General features: G+C 34.8%; 1 protein-coding gene across 1 annotated transcript; it reads right to left on the bottom strand.

Annotated features, from left to right (window-relative positions):
* Positions 1–7,812: 7,812 nt before the first annotated feature.
* On the bottom strand, positions 7,813–11,112 carry LOC132631696 (splicing factor-like protein 1). Its single transcript, XM_060347373.1, has 2 exons — positions 8,687–11,112; positions 7,813–8,092 (listed from the first exon to the last, which is right to left on the bottom strand). The coding sequence occupies exon 1, from the start codon at positions 11,018–11,020 to the stop codon at positions 8,723–8,725; it is 2,298 nt and encodes a 765-aa protein (XP_060203356.1). The 5' UTR covers positions 11,021–11,112; the 3' UTR covers positions 7,813–8,092; positions 8,687–8,722.
* Positions 11,113–22,053: the final 10,941 nt, after the last annotated feature.

The following is a 22,053-nucleotide window of genomic DNA, read 5'->3' as shown; positions in this document are numbered from 1 at the left end:
ATTCACTCTTCTTCCTCTCTTAAAAATGTCCAACCATAAGCAGCAAAAGGGAAGGTAGAAGAGAGGAATGACTGCTGCACTTTTATCTCTTCCTCTTATGATTAACGGTCTTGTTTTTTCTTACTTTGTGATTGTTTATCTCATTTATTTAGGAGTATTAGTCTTAGAAGTTAGAGCTTTAGCTTTAGAGGGATAGTTGGGTTATCATTTTAGTGAAGTCTTGAAAGGAGTATTATTTACGAACCTAAATTGAGCTCACTTCCTCAACCATTCAACTTTAATTTTTATGACTAAGAGTTTCATAAGCGGCGAAATATACATTTTTTTGTGGAAGCAGAGAACCCGTTTTTATCTTGGCCTTGGTTCATTTCTTACAAATCAAAACTAATTTTGAGTTTACAGCAAAACCATCGTCCCAGTAGAATGAGATTTCAACGTCCTTTGGAATCTGTACAATTTTTGTTCAAAGTTCACCTCGAAGCTTATTTGGAATTTTCAAATCTACGTATGAAAATGCCTTTTTTGTATAGAACTTTCCAGCTATCTTTGGCATTTTTGGCCTAAAATTTAAAGTAACGTCTATTGATTTTTTTAGTTTAAATTGCTAAAGCCAACAGGATAATTATATTTCTCCACTTACAAAGTACTATACTTCATTCACCAAAAAAAAAAAAAGTACTATGCTTCATGTCTTTGGCATATGTTTTAATTAATCTAAGTTTGACCGGTTATCCGTATTTTAACGGATCTTAAAGGATGCTTAACCTCTTTCCCTTAGAATAATTAACCCTTACCTAGAATAACATTAGTTAAGTAGACTATTAATTGGAGTTAATTTTTAACATTTATTTTGTTAAAATAGGTGTCCTAATTCTCTTCTAAAAATAATTAGGTGGCGACTCCTTAAGTTAGATAATTAGGAATCACCAATATGTTGTACTCTGCTTTGATCCGGTTAAAATGGGGTATAACATTAGTAAAAGTGAACAAATATACCTCTGTCGCCAACAAAGTTTACACATGTACCCCTATTTGGATGGAAAACCCCAAATCAAATTAAATTACTCGATTTTTAAAAAATTACCCAATTCCTTCCACGACCTGACCCACCTTGACCCAGCCCCGATTTCATCTTCTTCTCCAAGGAGAATGCTCAAAAAAATTGAGTCAATGTCCTTCAATTTTCAATCAAATGAGCTCAAATTGACCACTTAAAATGTCTATCTAGTAGGCAACTCCTGAGTAATATCCATATCAACAAGCACCCGAGCATAAGACATGAAGCATAGTACTTTTTTTTTTTTAGATGAAACCCAAATCAAATTAAATTACTTGATTTTTAAAAAATTACCCAATTCCTTCCACGACCTAATCCGCCTCGACCCAGCCCCGATTTCATCTTCTTCTCGAACAAGAATGCTCAAAAAAATTGAACCACTCTACTTCAATTTTCAATCAAATGAGTTCAAATTTGAGATGCAGCTTCCTCAAAATTCAGTAAATAAATCCCAACCACCAATTTCTTCAAACAAAACATTGAAATTTGAGCATAAAGAGGGAGAACGATTGATAAATCTAACAGAAATTGACTCAGAGAAACAGTAATTGACTAATAACTGACTGAAATAATTGAATTAAAAAAAAAAAAAAAAAAAGGAAAAAAGACATCCTACAGTTGTAAGATAAAAACGATCATAAAACAAAAGCGATTTTACATACTGTTATAATCACAATTTTTATGGTTAACAATAAAATTTGACTTTGTAATAAACAAATTAGGATAGAAGAGTATAACTCAAAAATTTTGTGCATAAAGAGAGAAGACGATGGATGAATCTAATAGAAAGTTGACTTAGAGAGGCATTAATTGACTAAAAACAGAGCAAAATAACTGAATCAAAACAGGGAACAAAGACATTGGAAAAAAGGTTATTTCAACGTTCGTTTGAAGAAATTGGCGGCTGAGATTTATTCACTGCCTTTTGAGGAAGCTGCATCTCAAATTTGAGCTCATTTGATTGAGAATTGAAGGAAATTGGCTCAATTTTTTTGAGCATTCTTCTCGGAGAAGAAGATGAAATTGGGGCTGGATCGGGTCATGAAAGAAATTGCGTACTTTTTTAAAATCAGCTAATTTAATTTGATTTGAGATTTTTCCTCCATCCAAATAGGGCTGGGTCAGGTCATGAAAGTAATTGGATACTTTTTTTTAAAGGAATAACTACATGGCATAACTAACTCTAGTACATATTTAGATTTAATAGCTATAGTTTAGATTAATTACATTCTATAGCTAAAAGTAATATGTTAAATACAATTGATAGCTACATATATATTTAAAGTAAAATACTCATCATCACATTATTCTCTTCCAACCCAACCCTCCCATCTCTCTCTCCCCTCTCCCCCCACTGCTCCGGCGAGGAGCTCTAGCTCTGGTGAACCGGAGCAGCCGTCTTCTCCGGCGAACTGTACTTCTCTGTTTTTTTTTTTTTAAAAGTATTTTTTGATTTTTGGATTATACTTTGCTATTGAGAAAGAAAAATGGAAGAAGGAAGAGATTTTGTTAGCTACAATGAATATAGTGATGTTGGAGAAAAAAAGAATCGTGAGTTGATGACCAAGAAAGAGCACTGTGATGTTGAGAAAGAAAGAGCACTGTGATGTTGATGACGTTGACGATGAAATTCCGATCAGATCTGAACTGAAATAGTCAGATCTAACCGAAATTTGATCGGAAACCGTCAGATCTGACCGGAATTTCACCGGAAAATACAAAATACACTTTTTTATTGTATGCATACAGAGTTTTTCGCTTGTATTTCGAAGATCTTTTTGTATACAAATGAATATAGTGAATTTGAAGTGTATACAAATGAATAGAGTGAATTTTACTTCTTGTATTCAATTTTTGCGTGTATTCGTTAATTTTTTTAGTTCAAATTTCAGTGTTTTGGAGTGTATTTTGAAGAATATTTTTTTGTATACAACTGATTTTAAATATAATAAAGTGAGTACAGTACAAAAGTAGTTACAATGAATACAGTTGAGTTTAATACACTTGAATTGAATACAAATTTCAGTAATTTTTACTGATTGTATTCATGAATACAGCAACGCGAATACAATAAGCAACAAGTGTTGAATTTTACTATATGTTTGCTACGTGATGTAAATTAGATAAAATGTAGCTAAAAAACAAAAATAAGGCTTCCAAGTTAATCATTTATGAAATTTTCCCTTTTTTTAAAATTGGCTAATTCAATTTGATTTGGAATTTTCCATCCAAATAGAGATACAGGTGTAAACTTTATTGACGGCAGGAGTATATTTGTTCACTTTCACTAACGGAGAATAAATTTGCTAATAAAATAAAATAAAGGAATATATTTGACCTTTTTCCCAATTTTATATCTTCTCTAAAAGCTTTTGCCATCATGCTCTCGAATTGTCTACAACTAGGTAATTCAAGAAAAGGGAAAGCAGAAGCGCTTCACTGTTCGAATCCTGGCTGCCACTTATGTAGGCAATTCGAGAGATGCAACTCATTGCCTTTGTGAAAGCCTCGAACCATATGCAACACCTCCACTTCACTGAAGCTGGTTATGACAAACTTTAAACCAACCCAGTGTGGCACTATCATTGAGACCAAAACAATCTATATTAGGAGTGGGCATTCGGGCCATCAAATTGAATATGAAATTTTCGATTTGAATATTCGATTTTCAAATTGAAGAAATTACAATTCAAATTCAATCCAAATAAATTCGAATTGGATTGGATATTTTAAGTTCGATTTCGGATTATTCGGTTTGGATATTTCAGATTTTCGAATTTGACTCTTGAAACTTAAGGCAAACTTATTAGGAACGAAATTCATGTGTTAGTTTCACAGAAGTAAATCTAAATCTTAATTGCTCAGTAAAAAAAATCTTCCAGATCAAGTTAGGATTAACAAATCCAAGTCATATCCAACATAATAAATCCATATTAAATAAAAGTATTATGGAAAAGCAGAAATGAACAAAATAAAATCTAAATAGTCATCTGAAAAAATAACAAAGAACATTGCCTTGGGTGACATTGACGTGAGACTTTTGAGACTTGAGAAGTAAGAAAACCCTATATTATATTTGATTTAGTAGAGAATTGTATATTGAATTTAATATTTTAATGGGTAGGGTCTTAGGTACTAATCTATTAGACCTTTAGAAACTAAACTTATTAGTACATATGATATAGATAGGTCTAGATAAAAGGTATAAAAATTTCAAATTTTCGAATATCCAAAAATCCATAATACAAAATCCATATCCAATCCAAAATTCATAAATTTTAAAAATAAAATCCGAAGTCCAATCCATAATCCAAGTATCCAAACCAAATATTTAAAAAGTTCAGATTTCGATTTGATTTTCGGATTGGCCCAAACTGTGCCCACCCCTAATCTATATCTGGAAACCGTTTAAAATATTGGCATTGTATATTCATAATGCCGTCCACAACTAGACCAACAGCGCTGCAGAAACAATTACCTGCCCGCTTCCCCAGTGTGCAAGTTTTAATTTAGAGGTGGGATGGAACTATCGTGCATTCTGGCAGCATGCCCTATGTGTAAAGATACATCCTTAACCTGTCTTAAGCAGAAATTTTCTGCATTACACTGATTTCCTGGCGTGAAAAGCAAAGAATTCTACCCGTTATCCACACCACCAGCACTAAGCAGCAGCTAGCTTCCCACCACAGCAAAGAACTCAAGATACAATCAGAATTCCATAGGTTGGCCTTCAGTAGTCCTTACTCGTTTGCCTTTAGGAACCACAAAATAAACAATGCAGCAAAGTAGAAAATGTAGAACTGTGCAGTAATTGAACACATCTGTTTTGCTCCCAGAGACTTCCATTTATCACTCAGCTATACATAGTCAAATAGATGGTAACCAACATGTCATACTCAAACATTCGCAACATCAGGACAGGACTAACCGAGCGAAAACAGATCAAAGAGCCAGATTAACACAAACCATTGTTACCATATTAACACAAACCATTGTTACCATCTACTTGACTAGCTCCCACTAATTCTAGACAAAAACAATGGACAAAGAGGAAATATTTCGTATTTTTAAGTAAACATAAAATGTTTGTTCAACTGGAAAAAGAGGAAAGAAAGATTAGGCTGCCACCCAGTGGCGGAGCCAGGATTTATGTCAAGGGGGTTCAAAAATATAAAGAAGCCATAAATGAAGAAGCTAAGGGGGTTCAACGTCTACTATATATACATAAAAAATAATTTTCACCTTATATATACAGTGTAATTTTTCGTCGAAGGGGGTTCGGATGAACCCCCTCGGCTCTATCTACGTCCGCCACTGCTGCCACCTAACACTAATGAACGTCATCGAGGGTGAGACCACCAAATCAAAATAAGGACAACCATCTTTACTCGCAAACCAATTTTGACTAGATTTCAAATCATGAAAGGAACGATGAAAACAGAAAAACCATGCTGGTTCAGCAAAAACAACTAATAATTGACCCCAAAAAAAGATAAAAGTTAAAATTCAACCTAAAGAATGCAAATGATTCTTTCATACGAGCAAGTGCTCTATCTTTATGAAAAAAAAAAAAACAAACAAAAAACTAACAAGTGCTCTAGATGAGCACTTCCTGTACATCTAATATAACTTGTCCACCAATGAAAGGATGAGGCAAGAGACCTTCTGAAATGGGGAGCCATCTCTGCTACCAGTACACACTACTAAGACAACTAACTTAAAGAAGTTAGTCTAAAACAGAAGGTTTACAAAGGAAAAAGAAACAAAAACCAAACAGCATTAAAACTATATCACCAAAACCAGATGCCAAAATCAAGTATGTAAACTAATGTTTAACACAAATACTAAGCTCACCATACAGGGTTAGCCGTTCAGCTGCTCAACCCCAACAAAGCCCTATACAAAAATATGATCCACCCACACCAAAAGCTTGAATGGTCCAACTATCTTAGCGAACACATTTATCGCGCAAAGCAACAACTACTGCACCTCAATCCCAAGTAAGCTGGGAATGAAAGTCAAATCCTTAAATGACAAACTACCGATCACCATGACAAAAAGTTCATGATTCAAATAACTTAAGAAGGAAGTTAGGTCAAGCACAAAACTGAGAAACTAATCAAGATAAACTGTACCATGCAAAAATGAGCATCCCACATGATAATATCTTCTTTTTTTTTCTTCTTCTTTTTTTGAAACTGGTACTATTCACATGATAATATCTTATTAACATAGGTGGCAGCGTTAGATAACAAAAACAACAGGCCACTTCATCAAAGAGATTACTTTAGCACATGTGCTCCTTTTTCGCCACTGAAAACAACTAGATTAGATAACTTTTACCTGTACAAGAATTTTAAAGGGGATCAGTCGAAGGATAGGGTAACATAAACTTCAGAGTGATACTGCCTACATGAGAGACTTTTTATTAAAAGCTTTTAAGATAATTGCAAGTGAAGGCTAAACAATATTAAGTGTAACAATTTTTATTGTCAAGCAATCTTTTGAATTAACGAGCATCAACATTCTCCCGTATAGCAGAATTGCAGTTTTCTCCTGATTAAACTATTAAGACCAATTGGTTCCTATGGACAAGAAATCTAGATTCTACAAAAATCTGTCTCCAGAACTCCAGACATTTTATGGCAGCAAAGAGACAGCCAAAACTATGACAAGCAGGAATACTAAGACATTAATGAACATTATTCCTAAGATAAGAACCCACACAAGCAGCCCTGACTCGAGTTCAACCAAACTATCCACTGGTACAATTTGTGTACAGCTGGGGACAATGTCCCACCCCAATTCTTTCCCCAGAAAATATTAAACAAAGCAATAGAACAAGTCTCATTTCAACAAATGATTGGATGAAAGCAAAAGTCTGCAGAACAAAATGTAGAAAAGCCACTTCTAAGGGAGATGTAGCTTGAGATGTCTGCAACTATGCATTCACAAGAATAAAAGAAGAGATGATCATAAGGAATTACAAATTTATTCATCCTCACAAGGATCACTCGTCTTCTGCTATTTACAATGTGATTAGCCACTCTGCTGGCCAATGCTTTCATTTTTCACTAAGACTTCCTAGCCACAAATCACAATCTAAGATGACAGTGTCCAAATTCTAAGTGACTACCACCTTCTTGCTACACCACAGCTCTTCATTGGAAGAGCATTGAAATAGTAATGTACCTGATCACCCCAATAAAAAGTTCCTAGTCAAGTTGGAAATGCTCCTAATTTTCTACTGCCCATCACTCACATTTAAATGCTACTCATACTCCAATTCAAAAAAAGAAACTACTCATCCTCATTTCTCCCTGATGGGCTTCAGCTAATTCCCACCAGACTTTGTTCATATACATGATAGAAATTCCAAAACAAAGTTTAGATTAAGATATCCTACATGTTAAGTGATTTCAGACATAAGTCAGTCCAGCACAGGGTACCACATTCCAATACAAGCATCTTTTCCTGTCACAAGACATCTCAAAAATTTATCAGAATGAATAACAAAAGTTAATCCAGAGACATGTGATTGTAGTATCACACTATCAAATTCACATACCCTTGGGACCTTCAAAATTTGAAGATGCATCACCTTTTACGAGGAATAGCAGAGGCAAGCATCAGGCTGCTTTCTGAACTCTCGATAGTTAAATGACCACAGAAAAATAAAAGAGCTAACCAAGTTAGGAGAGAAAAGCAAAGGAGATTAGTGGTGAAGAAGTCAAAGTGGAGAGAAACACACAAAACACCCAAACTGTCAGTGATTAGTCATCAAGAAATTCCAACAAATCATTAAAACAAATTTGAGAAACAAAGCTGGAAGGCAATCCCCAGAACGAATCCTACAAAAAACATAATTAATATCCATAATCCACTGATTTAATGCTCCAACACAAGCTGAACGAACTGAATGTCTTATCTCTCTGCATAACAGTACAGCAAGGTTAAAGATGTGAGTCTGAAACTTCCAACAAGTAAGTCATGGCAAGAGGAAAGAAATCAGGTGAAGTGCTCCAACACATCAGCCTGCCAAAATATTACAACATTAACAAAGGAGAATCGTTAAGAATGAAAATTATCAAGCAACAAATAAATTATTAAATGCTCACTGCTTCAGAAAAAATAGTGACATTTCCCTAACAAAGAAATCAAACAGAAAGGGTGAAAGAAAAAAAGATGAACTAAAAGCAACCAAGTACTTGAATATAGATACTTGCAATCAAGCAGAATCTCATTTCTTTCTAGAATTGATGAACATACAAATCAATGTACATATATGTAGAGTTAGGTTGCTGGAGAATTAGCTGTCTGCTAGATTTCTTTCTCTATACTTTCTTGAAAAGGTTTTCACTTTTGATCTCGAAGCTTAGATTTGAGTGTTCTTCACATAAAACACACCCATCACCATTTACTTGTAAAAGATGGAAAACTCATCATTTATGAAAGTTTGAAACAACCCGTAAAACCCTAGCAAAATTGGTTAAGCAATCTGGCTGTCCGACTGTAGAGCATACGCATGAGGACGTATACATGTGTAAATGCCTGAAAAGTTAACACCAAACAGCATAGAGCAGACCAAATAGAAAATCTGGAAACAGAAATAGTAAAAGAATTTCCAACCTATTGATAGTGCAGGGCGACACAGCAATTGCATCATTACTTCATTTCTGACATGAACTTCTCATATTCTGAGTCCGCCCCATAAGCAGGCTTCTCCGCGGATGATGGAGGTGCAGGTGCTGATGGATTTGGTGCCCAGGGAACATTGCTCATACCCTGTGAATAGTCCCCATTGGACTGGGATACAGATGGAGGAGGTGGTGGTGGTGCGACACCATAGTAAGATGGATAGCTGTATGAAGATGTTGGGTATGCAGGTTGAGCATTAGGTGGCATTGCAGTGACAGAACTGCCATACACATAAGTAGGAACCGAATGAACAGGTGCACTGCTCTGAGATTGCACTCCAGGAGGATAGCTTTGCTGTGTCTCTCCAGAAGATGTATAAGTTTGTTGGTTGTCACAGGCGGAAACAGTCTGAGCAGGGGCACCAGAAGATGCAGCTGGAATCGGAAGAGGATACTGCACTCCATATGGAGGATACATGGCTGAGCCAGGAGGATGAGGAGGTGGGTACTGGGCATATGGTGGAGGCACAGGTGGTCCCCATGGAACTGGAGCACCAGGTGGGGGATAGCCACCAGGGGGAGCATTGCCAATGGGACCACCAGCTGCATACTGCTGGGACGGATATGCGCCCATGCCCTGATTAGGAACTGGATATGAAGGCATTGCCGGAGCAGGAGGGCCTGGAGGCACAGTAGGCTGAGGCGGCTTACCTGCAACTCTCACAGCAATGGTTCTCCCATCAAGACGGTGGCCATTCATGCTAGTTATAGCACTATTAGCTTGTTGGACATCCGCATACTTAACAAATCCGTAACCTTTACTCAGACCACTTAGACGATCCTTTATAACTTTAGCCATCACAATGGTACCAAATGGAGAGAATAAATTGATCAAACCATCATCTTCAAGAGTAGGTGGCAAGTAACCTATGTACAAGTTTGCCTCATCAAACTCCTTTGGCTTGAGTACACTTGACCCTAAGCCAGGATGTGAACTAGCACCAACACCACCAGCATTATTATTGCTTGCCCAAGGAGGATTGCTGCCTGAATTTCCCTGGCCAAGAGCTAACGTTGCCGAGTTTTGCTTTGTTGATGATTCAGGAACTGTACCTCCCAACTCTGCCAGGAAATTCTGGTACTCATCATCCATTTTCTTGCCAGTAGTATTTTTCACTGGACAATCAATAGTGGGATGTCCCCCGTCACCACATATTTTACACAGAACATCACTCTTAAAGGTGGTGGTTCGAGAAGGACACACATACTGCCTATGGCCTGGTTCACCACATAGCCTACAAAACTCCTCATCTCTAATTGTTCCATTCAAAGCAGCAAGTTCCTTAAGCTGTTGCCTCTTATGTTCATTAAGCACTTCATCAACAGGCTGCAAGAGCTTCTCCACCATAGCAGCAGCAGCCTCAAGTGACTCCTGGTTCTCAGCTTCCACCAACACATGTAAATCTTCGTTCTCCGATGGGTCAGGTTTTACATTCCCCTTTTGCTGCAACCTACCCTCTTTAATCGACCCTTTGCCTCGAATTACAATCTTGGCTCCTGTCTCCTTCTCCATCCTCTTCTGAGTATTCCCTCTCGGACCAATAATCAACCCAATAAAATTATAACCAGGGTACTCCTTCATTGGAATATAAAGCTTTTTGTGAAGCTTAGGAGGCCTATAATCAGCAGGAGGCTTAAAAGCGGGGTTCTTCTTAATAATCTGGGATATAATCTCTTGCCTTTTCCTATTCAATTTCTCTCGGGCACGATATTCCCTAGTGTTTATACGAATTCCCATATTATCATATATAGGTTCAGGAGAAGGCGAACGAGCACCTTCAGGTCTATCATCTAAAGGCATACCAGATTGTAATTTCCTACTAATTTCAAGTAATCTACTATTAAGTGCTTGTATTTCAGGATCAAACTCAGTGAAATCTTTCATGAAATCGGGCAATTGAATAACGGGCTTGGGCTCATCGTCAGCCCACCTGGACTTCCTCTTCCTCCCTCCATCATTGCTTGGTGGGTCCCAACGGCTCCTTCGTCTCCTTCGACTGCTCGTTTCTTCCTCGCCGCCTGATTGGTCCTTATCAGTGCCGCTGTTAGTGTTTGCCAATCCATTTTCCGACAACAATGGCCTGTTTTTTTGCTCCTCTGAATTGTATTGGGTGTCGTGGTTATTGTTTTCCTGAGAGTTTTGGGAGTGATTGTTGATGTAGTATGAATCCGAGTGATTTTCAGTAGGAGGATACTGAGCTAGGTTTTGTGATGAGTAGTGAGCTAGGGCTTCAGAAGAAACAACTGAAGGAGATTGGGAATCCATGAGAGAGATCTAGATATAGCAAGGAATTATGGAGATAAGAGGAAACAGGCCTTGTATTTATAGACAGTGAGGTTGTGGTCGGACCAAACAAGTCGTAGCCGGATCTAAGTAGGTTTAGTAGGCGTTTGGCCATACAAACCAAAAAAACCTTTTCACTTTTTTTGGAATTTTAGAGTTAGAGTTTTATTTGGTCATAATTTTTTAAATTGTATTTTTTGTTGAAATGTAGTTGTTTTGGTTGTAAAAAAAAATGATTTTCAAGTTTTTCTTATTTTTCAAATTTCGGAATACAACTTCAAGTTGTATTTGGAATTTTCATCGCCAAACGCTGATTTCGGAAAAAAGTAAAAAAAAAATCCGGAAAAAAGTGAATAATTCTTATGACCAAACAGGCCGTATCTGACCTCTTTTTATGTTTTTATTGAGTCGAGGGTCTCTCGGAAACAGCCATCCTACCTTGGTAGGAGTAAGGTCTGCGTACACTCTACCCTCCCCAGACCCCACGTTGTGAGATTTCACTGGGTTGTTGTTGTTGTTGTTGTTGTTGTGACGATAGTTTTTCTTATTTACAAAACATAACGATATATTACGAAACATGACGGATTTTCATATATTTTTCGTTTTTTTATTATTTTTTTCCAGAAAATATATATTTAAAAAAATTAAAAAAAATTAATTTTTTTTTTAAAAAATAATTTTTATATTTTTTTAAAAAAATAATTTTATATTTTTTCATTTTTTTTTTTTTTTGCTCAAAGGCTTAAAAAATTACCTCAAATTTTTGTGTATGAAAAATGTATGAAAGTGTATGTATGAGTGAAATTTTTAATATAATTTTCATACACAAAATTGTGAGCGAAAACTTTAAGCCTTGAATATTGTATGAAAGTTGTTACAATGTTGTTGTAGTTGTATTGATTTTCCAGAAACCTAATATGAACATTATATACGAAAAATGTGAATGAAATTCTAAGTCTTGAGCGAGATATATGTCACACCCCGTTTTAACCCGGGTTAAATTTTTAGGAGTATGACGTATTGGTGATTCCTATTTATTTTTGTTTTAAGGAGTCGCCACCTAATTAATTTAACGGTAAATTAGGACACCTAGATGTTAACTAAGATAAAGTTAAAACTAAACCTCTGTTAATAGTCTGCTTAACCAATATGATTCCAGGTAAGGGCTCTATATTATCCTAAAGGGAAGGGGTTAGGCATCCTTTAGAATCCGCTAACTACGGTTATCCGACCAAACTTAGGTTAATTAATATAGACTAAACGCAAATATAATATTAAGAAAATAATTTGTAAATTGTTGCTAAGGTTTTAAAATAAAATAAAATGTAATAATTCTATTTAAAATAATACTTATAGATATTGCTAAGGCTTTAAATGAGAAATATTAGCTAGAATAAGACTGATAGAAAATATGATAATTTGCATAGAAAGGAAATTTCAAATGTCGTTTAGCAAAAGAAGATTTGAAATGCTAAATAACACTTAAAGATATGTTGATATGATTTTAAATACTAATACTATTTTTAAAATCAAAACTTGCAAAAGATAGTTTGCATATGAGTAATAGTTTTTAATAGAATACTTAGCAAATTGAACTTTGAATAAAATTGTGTGATATGAATATGACTATGTAGAAAAATTCTAGACTATTTTTATAAATGGGAAGCAAAAGGAAGTGAGTTTTCTTTCTCTTTTAATTATCTTTTATTGACTATGCTTAATTAAATGCATGATTGATTCAAACTTGAAGAGTTATTTATGAATATACTAGAGTTTATATTTGAGTATTAACAATGTTTTGAAATATCTATGATAGTAAAATATGATTCCCTTTACTTGAAATATCTAGTCATGCCATTTTGCAAATCCATTATTCCCAATAAAAAATAAATATTAGACATTATAAATAATTTTAACATAAAAAAGAAGAGAATAAAACTTATGGAGTTAATTTTTAGTCTTCCTAACTACCCACTATTAAAACTAAACCTAATAATTTCACTAAGGTTTATCTAAATTAACAAAACAAAATGTTAGTCATGCAATACAAATTAAATGCATAAATAATAAAATAGAGGAATAAATCAAATTGAATGGGTTCAGCCCATTCTTTGGACTGCTGCAAATCCGTTACTGTTGGACTTTGGCCCAATTATATTTTTAGACTGCTGTGGCTGTTGCTGCTGTCTAGGCCTCGGCCCAGAATCATTTTACATATCTGATGGGGGGTTGACTCGGTAAGAATATCTCGTTGGGCTTTGGCCCAACATCGAATGCGGAAGAAGGCGAGTCTCTCGGACTCGCACGCGATAGTCATGCATAAAAACGAAATGTAAGGATTAGTATGGATCTAGATAATTAATAACGCAAGATTCATAACTCAAAGAAGGAAATTTCAAATACTATCATATAACAATAAGAAAAAAAAATTAATTTTTTTAGTTCAGCTAAGACAAACAAACACAGCCTAAACGAGAGATTGTACAAGAATGGGCAAAATGGATAGACCCGTAAATTATGTCTGTTGTACATAAAAGCGCCCAACACAGGTAGAGAAAGGGTGAGACCCAAGATTTAACAATCATGAAGAAATGAAGATCCAAACCATACGATATTCAAACAATCCCAATAATTCACACTGAACATACAGCAGAAGCCCAGCAGCTAGAAGGGGAGACACCGACCCAAATATTAATAGACCCACAGCAGTTTAGACGTATGCAACGGCTGGTATACGCATAATATTCGGGGCATACATGGTATACCTGAAAGGTATACTCTAATATATGACCTTAAGGTATATACCTAGTGTATATTGAGTTCTATATATCATGCATACTTCGAGGTACGTTACACCACAAACAAAAAATCAGATAGAGAATATGAGATAATTCAACATGGGGCAGATTCAAAAAATGCAAGGAGAGGAAAAGAAATTCATGGTCATCTCATATACTCTAAATCAAAAACCAACATATCAACCTACGCTTTCTTAAATGAACAGATGCAAAGTCTAAGAGAACAAACACCTACTCCTAAATGGACAGTTTAGACACATATATACAAATTACCGAGAGGCAAAGACACTTCTTATTCCTAAGTGAAACATGCTCAAATTGACAGATCCCTCATGGCAACGTTTAAACAGCACAGACATGCATTCAAGTGTACAACACAGACTCTTAATGAAGCAGTGGTTGACCTCACAGGGGCAATAATAACTTATTCAAGAAAATGCAGGAACCAAGTAACAGCAGTAATGACAGTAGGAAGGCCAAACTGCAGCAGTATATATTTTTTGATTGGAAGTCCATAACAGCATATTCAAATGTGACTTGATGCCTTATCTTGAACTCATTATAATCTTAACTCAGAATCCAAAATATATATTTTTTTTCTTTAAAATACGCCTGATTCATACGTAGCTTGAAATATAACATATTATATAACAAATCGTGATACATAATTCAAAACACACTGGGAAAAGGAACCATGCCTAAAAATACTCAAAGGATAAGTGCAAATAGTAGAATCTAGTACTCGACTTCTCAACTGAATTACAGGGAAATGAAAATAACACTGATTTGGCATATTTAACTCGAGTTTTAACTCATGAACACACATCAACTTAAAAGGGCAGCATCGAGCTGAAAATCAAAGACTTATGATATGGGGATTTCAAGGCTAGTACTTCAACATACAATGATTATCTACCTACTTCTCTTACAGATTTATAATCCTTTTTTTTTTTCGGACAAAGATAGTAAGACAACAACCAAATGCAAGATCTCAACACCTATGACTTGGGGGTATTATGCTTGTGATCTGAATATGGCCTGTTATTTCCTTTAAGCTCACACTAGGAATACATAACTCTCAAAAGACTGTTTATTCCTTCTGAACTCAATAGATTTCATATAAAGTAATGCCAAAATGAAGATTTTTCACATTATCAAAGGACTTGCATACAACAAAAATGACATTTTGTTTCAACCCTAGGGAACTGATTCATCACACTTTATTTGACACAGTTCACATATATACATCATGTTTTTTTTTTAAGTTAACAGTTTCATTTTGAACTTGAAACAGGCTCTTGATTCTGGATCTGGGCTTCAACTTGAACATTCAACAAGGAATGCTTAATAAAATATCAATCTTAGTCTTGGTAAGCCAGTCCTTATTTTAAGCAAATCTTTCAAATGTACTTGAGCATGTTATTACCAGTTCAATAAGCTTTTTACTTTCGAAACTCATCTTGAACAAACATAACAACACATTTGTCAAAAAAAGAAGAAGAAACAACCAATCTTTAAGCCACTTGAACCTTATGCTTAAACATACACTAACTCATAGATTCTTGGTAAACATCTGATATCCTTTTATGATAGTGGAAGAAACACATAAATTCTTGCTAGTGATATTAATCAGTTCGTAAGTTGCATAACTTAATGACTCATACACGGCTAATGATGTGGACACAATTATGCAAATTGTAAGCCTTAAACATGCGAGATTAAGCCATTCAAGTATGCAAATATGATCCTTGAAGCTGACATAGGCAGATAGCATATCATCCTCAGGGATTAATCTAAAGTCAACTAATCACAAGAAACCAAATCTGTACGAAAATTTACCAAATAATATAAACTTAACATAGACAAGTGAGCAGTAGCTAGCTTGAGATGAACATGCACAATTTGCATTAGGTGTGACTAAGATGAGGCATATACGCAACTAAGCAATCAATAACTAGCTGAGCTTATCTAATAAATTACAAATTCAGTGCTAAAACGAACATGGTTAAATGAACTTAATCCAGTGAGATGGAGAAAAATTAATGCATACAAATGCGATTAACAGGTCATCTAATCTGAACCAGCACCTGATTAGTCCAATGACATACCCGCCAACAATGTAAACTTGAAGCACCGGGTGAATCTAAACTTACCCATAAAGCTAACATACTCACAGAATTAAACTAAACAGGACTGATTATGCTTAATTCAACCAAAATAACTCCAAACGAAACTAAGATACCACTAAGCGAACAAATCAACAAAAACAGTTTAAAACATTCAAACGATTGCTAAAACAATTTAAAAGGAGGAAATTTTACCTTCTTCGGGTGCAGCGAAATGAGGCGAAGGTTTCGATATCCACTCGAACACCACACTCCGAATTTGTATAGATCCGAAACAGAACCCAGAGCGAAAAACGGACAGAAATGATTTGATATGTTTCTTATCAATCACCAAAATATATGACTACTACAAATTGATATATTTTTAGGGGGGTTTTCCCACTTTAATTTCTAGGGGATTTCTGCGGCTAAATCACCTAGTTCTTAGGGAATTTCATGAATCGAAAACAAAGAAGTCTGGTTCCAGGTCCCGTTTTTGCAAGGCAATTTTGGGGGTTCTCAAACCTGTTTTTATTTCGGATTCAACGCCGACCATTTATAGGGTTTTGGCTCTTTTGAGTTGAAGAAAAAGGAGACAGGAGTGGGGGGAAGTGCGGTGGGTGAAAAAGGAAGAGGAGCGGGGGCAAAACGAAGGTGGGGAACAGAGAAAGGGAACGGCGTGGTGGGGAAAAGGGAAGAGGAGCGGCGGTGGTGGGGAAAAGAGAGATGAAGGAGAGGAGAGAAAGAGGCAAGAGAAAGCGGCGGTGGAAAAAGAAAAGGGTGAGGGAACCCTACCTGTTTTCTTCATTTAAGAAACGGGTCGGGTCCATTTTTGGGCTGGGTCGGGTATGGTTTAAATAATGGGCTGATTATTTTTAAAATGTTGGGCTGGAGTTTTAAAATGTTGGGTTGGATGGAAGAAATAGTTTGGCTTCTAAATTTACATAAGAAACCCATTTTAAATTAATCATATACTGAGTGTGCTAAAATACCCCCTTAATATAAAGTATGTGTTTACTAACATTTATATGAAAAAATAAAATGACGCCGTAATAGTCGGGCGATGATATATTTGAAATTCAACAGTAAGTAAATGCAATTATTAAATTACGCGAAGATAAATGTGATGCGTGTGCATAAGCTGGTAAAATGCCAAAATAGATAAAAAATTGTGAATTAAAATAATAATGATAATAATAATAATAATGATGATGATAATAATAGTAATAGTAATAGTAATAGTAATAATAATAATAATAAATGATGATGATGATGGCTAGTAACTGTAATAGAATAATGAAACGCCAGTATTGATAAAAGGCTAATAATTATAGTAAAATATAAATATATATGTTTTTTTTAATTTTTTCCAAAAATATTAGAAGCATAAATAGGTATTTCGGAGGAGAGGCGGGACAAAATTAAAAACAATATACACATTTTATACCATTCTCATGCATAAAATTTTGAGTGTAATGTTTAAGCCTTGATCGAGATATACACACTTCATACATAAAATTTGAGCGAACTTTTTAAGCCTTGAGCAAGATATACACATTTCATACACAAAAATTTGAGCGATTATTTTAAGTCTTGAATGTTGTATCAAAGTTGTATACAATGTTGTTGTAGTTGTATTAATTTTACAGCAATCTAACATGAACTTTATACACAAAAATGTGAGCAAAATTTTAAGACTTGAGCGAGATACAAATTTCATACTGTTTTCATACACACAATTTTGAGCGGATTTTTAAAGCCTTGAATGAGATATGCACATTTCATACCGTTTTCATACACTAAATTTTGAGCGAACTTTTTAAGCCTTGAGCGAAATATATACATTTCATACAACTTTCATACATAAAATTTTGAGCGAAAAAATATATAAAAAAATAAAAAAATATTTTTTTTAAATAAAAAATATTTTAATTTTTTTTTAAAAGCATGTTTTGTATAGGGTTTGTAATGTTATGTTTTGTAAATATAAAACTATCGTCACGTTTCATAAATATTTCTCCTTAAGATGTATATATACGTAGTTGTCTCAAAAGAAAAAGAATTAGAAATTGGGCGGTTTTTGGAGGAACGAGGTAAGTTGGGTAAATTGTTTTGAATTGGTAATGGGCCTAAATAGGGATTTTTACTGGGCAACTCTTCATACGGACCGGTCTTTAATTTTTGGCCTTCACTTAAAAAAGTGGCTGAAAATATCTCGAGTTCTGGGTTTGAAATCTAGTAGAGTAAAAAATAATAATAATTTTACAAGGCATAGGTTTCCTATTCGAGCAAAGTTACATAGAACTTATGCCGGAGACGACAAACTTTGTCTTGTAAGGCAAACTTTTAATTATGCCTAAAAGTCTGTCGGAGACGGCAGACTTTACCTTATAAGGCAGACTTTTAGTTATGCCTGAAGGCAAAGTCTACGGCATAAGGCAGCCTTTTTGCAAAAGCCTTGCCTTGCGATTTTTTTTTTTACTGAGCGGGGTTCGAACCCAGAACCTCATGGTATTTTCAACCATCTTTTTAAGCGAAGGGAAAAATTAAAGACCAGAAATTTGAGGGAAAAAAATTAAAGACCACCCCAAAAGAAGGACAATCCGTGCAAAAATGCAAAAAATTGCACTTTTGCCTTCAAATGGTTTGATCTTTAATTTTTGCCCCTTAAATGGAACTTATGTCAAGCGGGGCATAAACTCTTTATTCATGCGGGACATAATTTGTGAAATATTATAATCTGAAATATAAATTTATGCCCTATGAAAAAGTTATTTGTTAGGAGGGCAAAAATTATGACCACCACAAAATAGGGGCATAAGTGTCGATGACGACCGTGTAAGTGTATTCGGCAAAGGGACCATTTGGACATGATTTCATCTCAACTTTCAGATCGTTGATTTGGAGTTAAAATTATGTTTGGACATGCAATTTGGATCTCAAAAGTTTTACTTTTTCTTATAAACATGAAAACTCCAGAAGCTGTGAAAACAATAAAAAAAATTCCAATTCTTACAATCTCACCATATCCACAAATCATATTTCATAACAAAGTATTATACGCACCAAAAGGCTTTTATGAAAAATAAAATATCTATTTTTCGAACTTTGGTTCAATGAGGGGAAAGCATTGATTGGTGAAAATGTGATAATAATCATACTGCATTACAAAGAGGCAACATAAAGTTATTCCCATTAGCTTTCAAGAAAAAAAAATATGGTTGGTAAAGTAGAAAGTAAAGTAGGTTAGATAATTACTTTTGATGAATCATTTTTTTATAAAATATAAACTTATAAGTGAAGTTTTAAATTTTTAAAAATTTGAAATCCAAATTTTTGAGAATCATGATTTAAAATTGAAGTTGAAATCTTACTCATATTTCATAAACAAACTCTAATTTCAAATCAAAACTTCAAATTTGAGCCCCAAATCCTATGGCAAACGTCTACTAAATTTCTTCTAAAAACTTTTACCCGATTGAAGACTTATGCATCGTTTTCCCCAAAAATATCAAGCTTATCTCATTTCAATTTATTTTTTCTGAATCATTTGTTGAAGCATTCAGTTATTCTTGTTGGAGAGATGTTATACAGGAGAAGTGAATTTACAAGATCAAGCAAAAAAAATATGACTCAGTAAATAGATACAATTGTGGTCTTATTCTTATTTTTTTTAAAAAGTATTTTAACATGTTTTGACTATTATGTATGGCCTTATTTTTTTTTTTTATGTACCTTTATTCACACCCTCTGGCATGTTTCTTCACAAGTCTCAATACCATTACAACAATATTTGACGATATTGTCACCTCGCTTTCTTCTAAAATAAGTCGTAAATGTTCGACTACCAACTCTAATCCACAGTTGCTTCTTTCTGGCCACTTATATTTCATTTCACTCTCGACTTCATTATTTATTTTCATTTTTGAGGCAGTCGATACCTCAGAGACTACTTCTAAAATATTAGGTGTTGTTCCTTGAACTTTGCGACATATGCTTGTCATTTGCGCATTTGGTACATTAGGAATCGAGAAGGATTGGAATTTGGTTTCTTACTTCAAGTTCAAATGCACGATCTAAATTTTTAAAAGAAGGGAAATTATTTTAGATAACGTGTAGCCTCTCATTTATAAGTATGAGGCCTTATACACATATACAAGAGTCTACGTTGATACAAATTAATAGATCTTTTAGCACACTTAAAAATCTAGTGCTCTAATTCCAAATTTGTCATGTCCTAGATCGAGATGAGATGTGGTCGGCATTCGATATTGTTAACGTGCAAAGAACGACGTAAATAATCATTCTACCCAATACATTTTCACATGCACACAATTATGGTTATGCAATTGTAATTTATTTCAGAGGCAGGAAATTATTGTCGAATTCACTTTATTTACCTCGAGTAGCACCAAAGGCTTATTCTTTTATCTTAACAAAAACATATATTTTAATGATTTTCAATAATATGATCTTAAACATGTCATGAGTTTTGCAAGAACCAACAAGGTATATAGTATAATTGAAAATCATCATGCATCATAAATAATTCATTTAGTTTATGAGATGAATCACAACACATTTCTATAAATGTTTTTTTTAAAATCAATTTTGCCCATCCGGGCTTTTTATTAATGTGCAAAAATTAAATGAAGTTCAAAAGGTCCAACCCAAAATCGAGTCAGGCCCAAGAAAGAAAAAACGAAAAAAAAAAACACCAAAAACAAATAATATTTGCACTACTTTCCTAATTGAAACCCTAAATGCTCGTTGTCTTCTCTCTCTCTTCATCCACGTTTCTCTCTGTATCTTCTCGCCGCCGGTGGTGTGAAGGTGATGAAGAGACCAAATGATGCTGCTTTGATGGTTCGTTTCTAATTCGCACCTCCAGGTGTGGAAGTGTTCTTCAATTTCTCTCGTCAAAATCTTCAGGTAAAGCTTCAACTTCGAAAATCTGTTCATTTGCACAATGCTTGTTGTTTGAATTGGAATTCTTGTAAACCACTTCTTTCTGTGTTGACTTGCATGTACTGCTGGGTTGTGGATTTTCTCTACACTTGAGGTTGGCCAGTGTTATCGTGGTCCTCACCTCCAGCTGGCTCTGAGCTTCTTTCCTCTATTCTCTGTTCTGTAAGCTCCTTATTTTCCACCTTTGATGTGTCTTGAAATTCTGTGAATATTGTATATCTCCTTCTATCCATGACTTATATTCGTGTAGATTTAATTTTGGCCCACTTGAATGAGTATCATAAGATACTAATACCACAAATAAGGCATCAATCAAATCCATTTGGTATAAGTCATGAATGAGAATTTGACTTTCTGTTCTTCTCCTGTGCTGCCATTGTTTTAACTGTATGAAACTTGTTTTAGCTTGTGTGTGTGATATGTGCTGAGTGTTATGAAATCCCTGAGAATATTGCTGTGACTAGTGACTGTCCTGACCATTTATGTTATATGTCCCTTCAAGTTTGTGTCTTCTGGTTGATATGAACCTGCAAAATGAAACACACTTTGTTAGTAAAAAACACCATGTTCTCCTCCCAAAGGATTTGAACATGGTGTTAAAATCTTTCTGCTGCTCCTTTTTTAGATCGAAATCCCCATATATTTGCATCTGTTCCCCTATCTCTGTATCCTCACTCTCAGATATGGAATCTGAGTTTTGTCACTGTTGAGGATCTTTCTACATGTTGAACTTAGATCCTGGAAACTATGACATTCAACATTAGCTTCATCTAGTGCTTGATTAGCTATAGCATATGCCAGCTTGTTTCCTTCTCTCAAGATATGACTAAATAGAATATTCCTATTAGCTTTTAGTTCAAAAATCTCCTCTACCCAACTTGCTATCCCCCAAGGAGGTTTCCACCCTTCCTGTAGAATCTTGTACAGTATTTCACAATCAGTTTGGACTATAATATTGTCTAGATTCTCATTTTTGCAATATCTCATGGCCTGCAGAATTACCATAACCTCAGCATCAATATTAGTAGTTATTCCAATCTCTGTAGCCTAAGCATATCTCAGATCCCCTTCATTATTTCTCAAACAAAATCAATATGCACTCCTTCCAGGGTTCCCCCTTGAGGCCCCATCTGTATTACATAAA

This window comes from Lycium barbarum, chromosome 3 (assembly GCF_019175385.1).
Source record: "Lycium barbarum isolate Lr01 chromosome 3, ASM1917538v2, whole genome shotgun sequence".
NCBI classification, from domain to species: domain Eukaryota; kingdom Viridiplantae; phylum Streptophyta; class Magnoliopsida; order Solanales; family Solanaceae; genus Lycium; species Lycium barbarum.
This window is presented reverse-complemented; position numbering and strand designations above follow the sequence as displayed.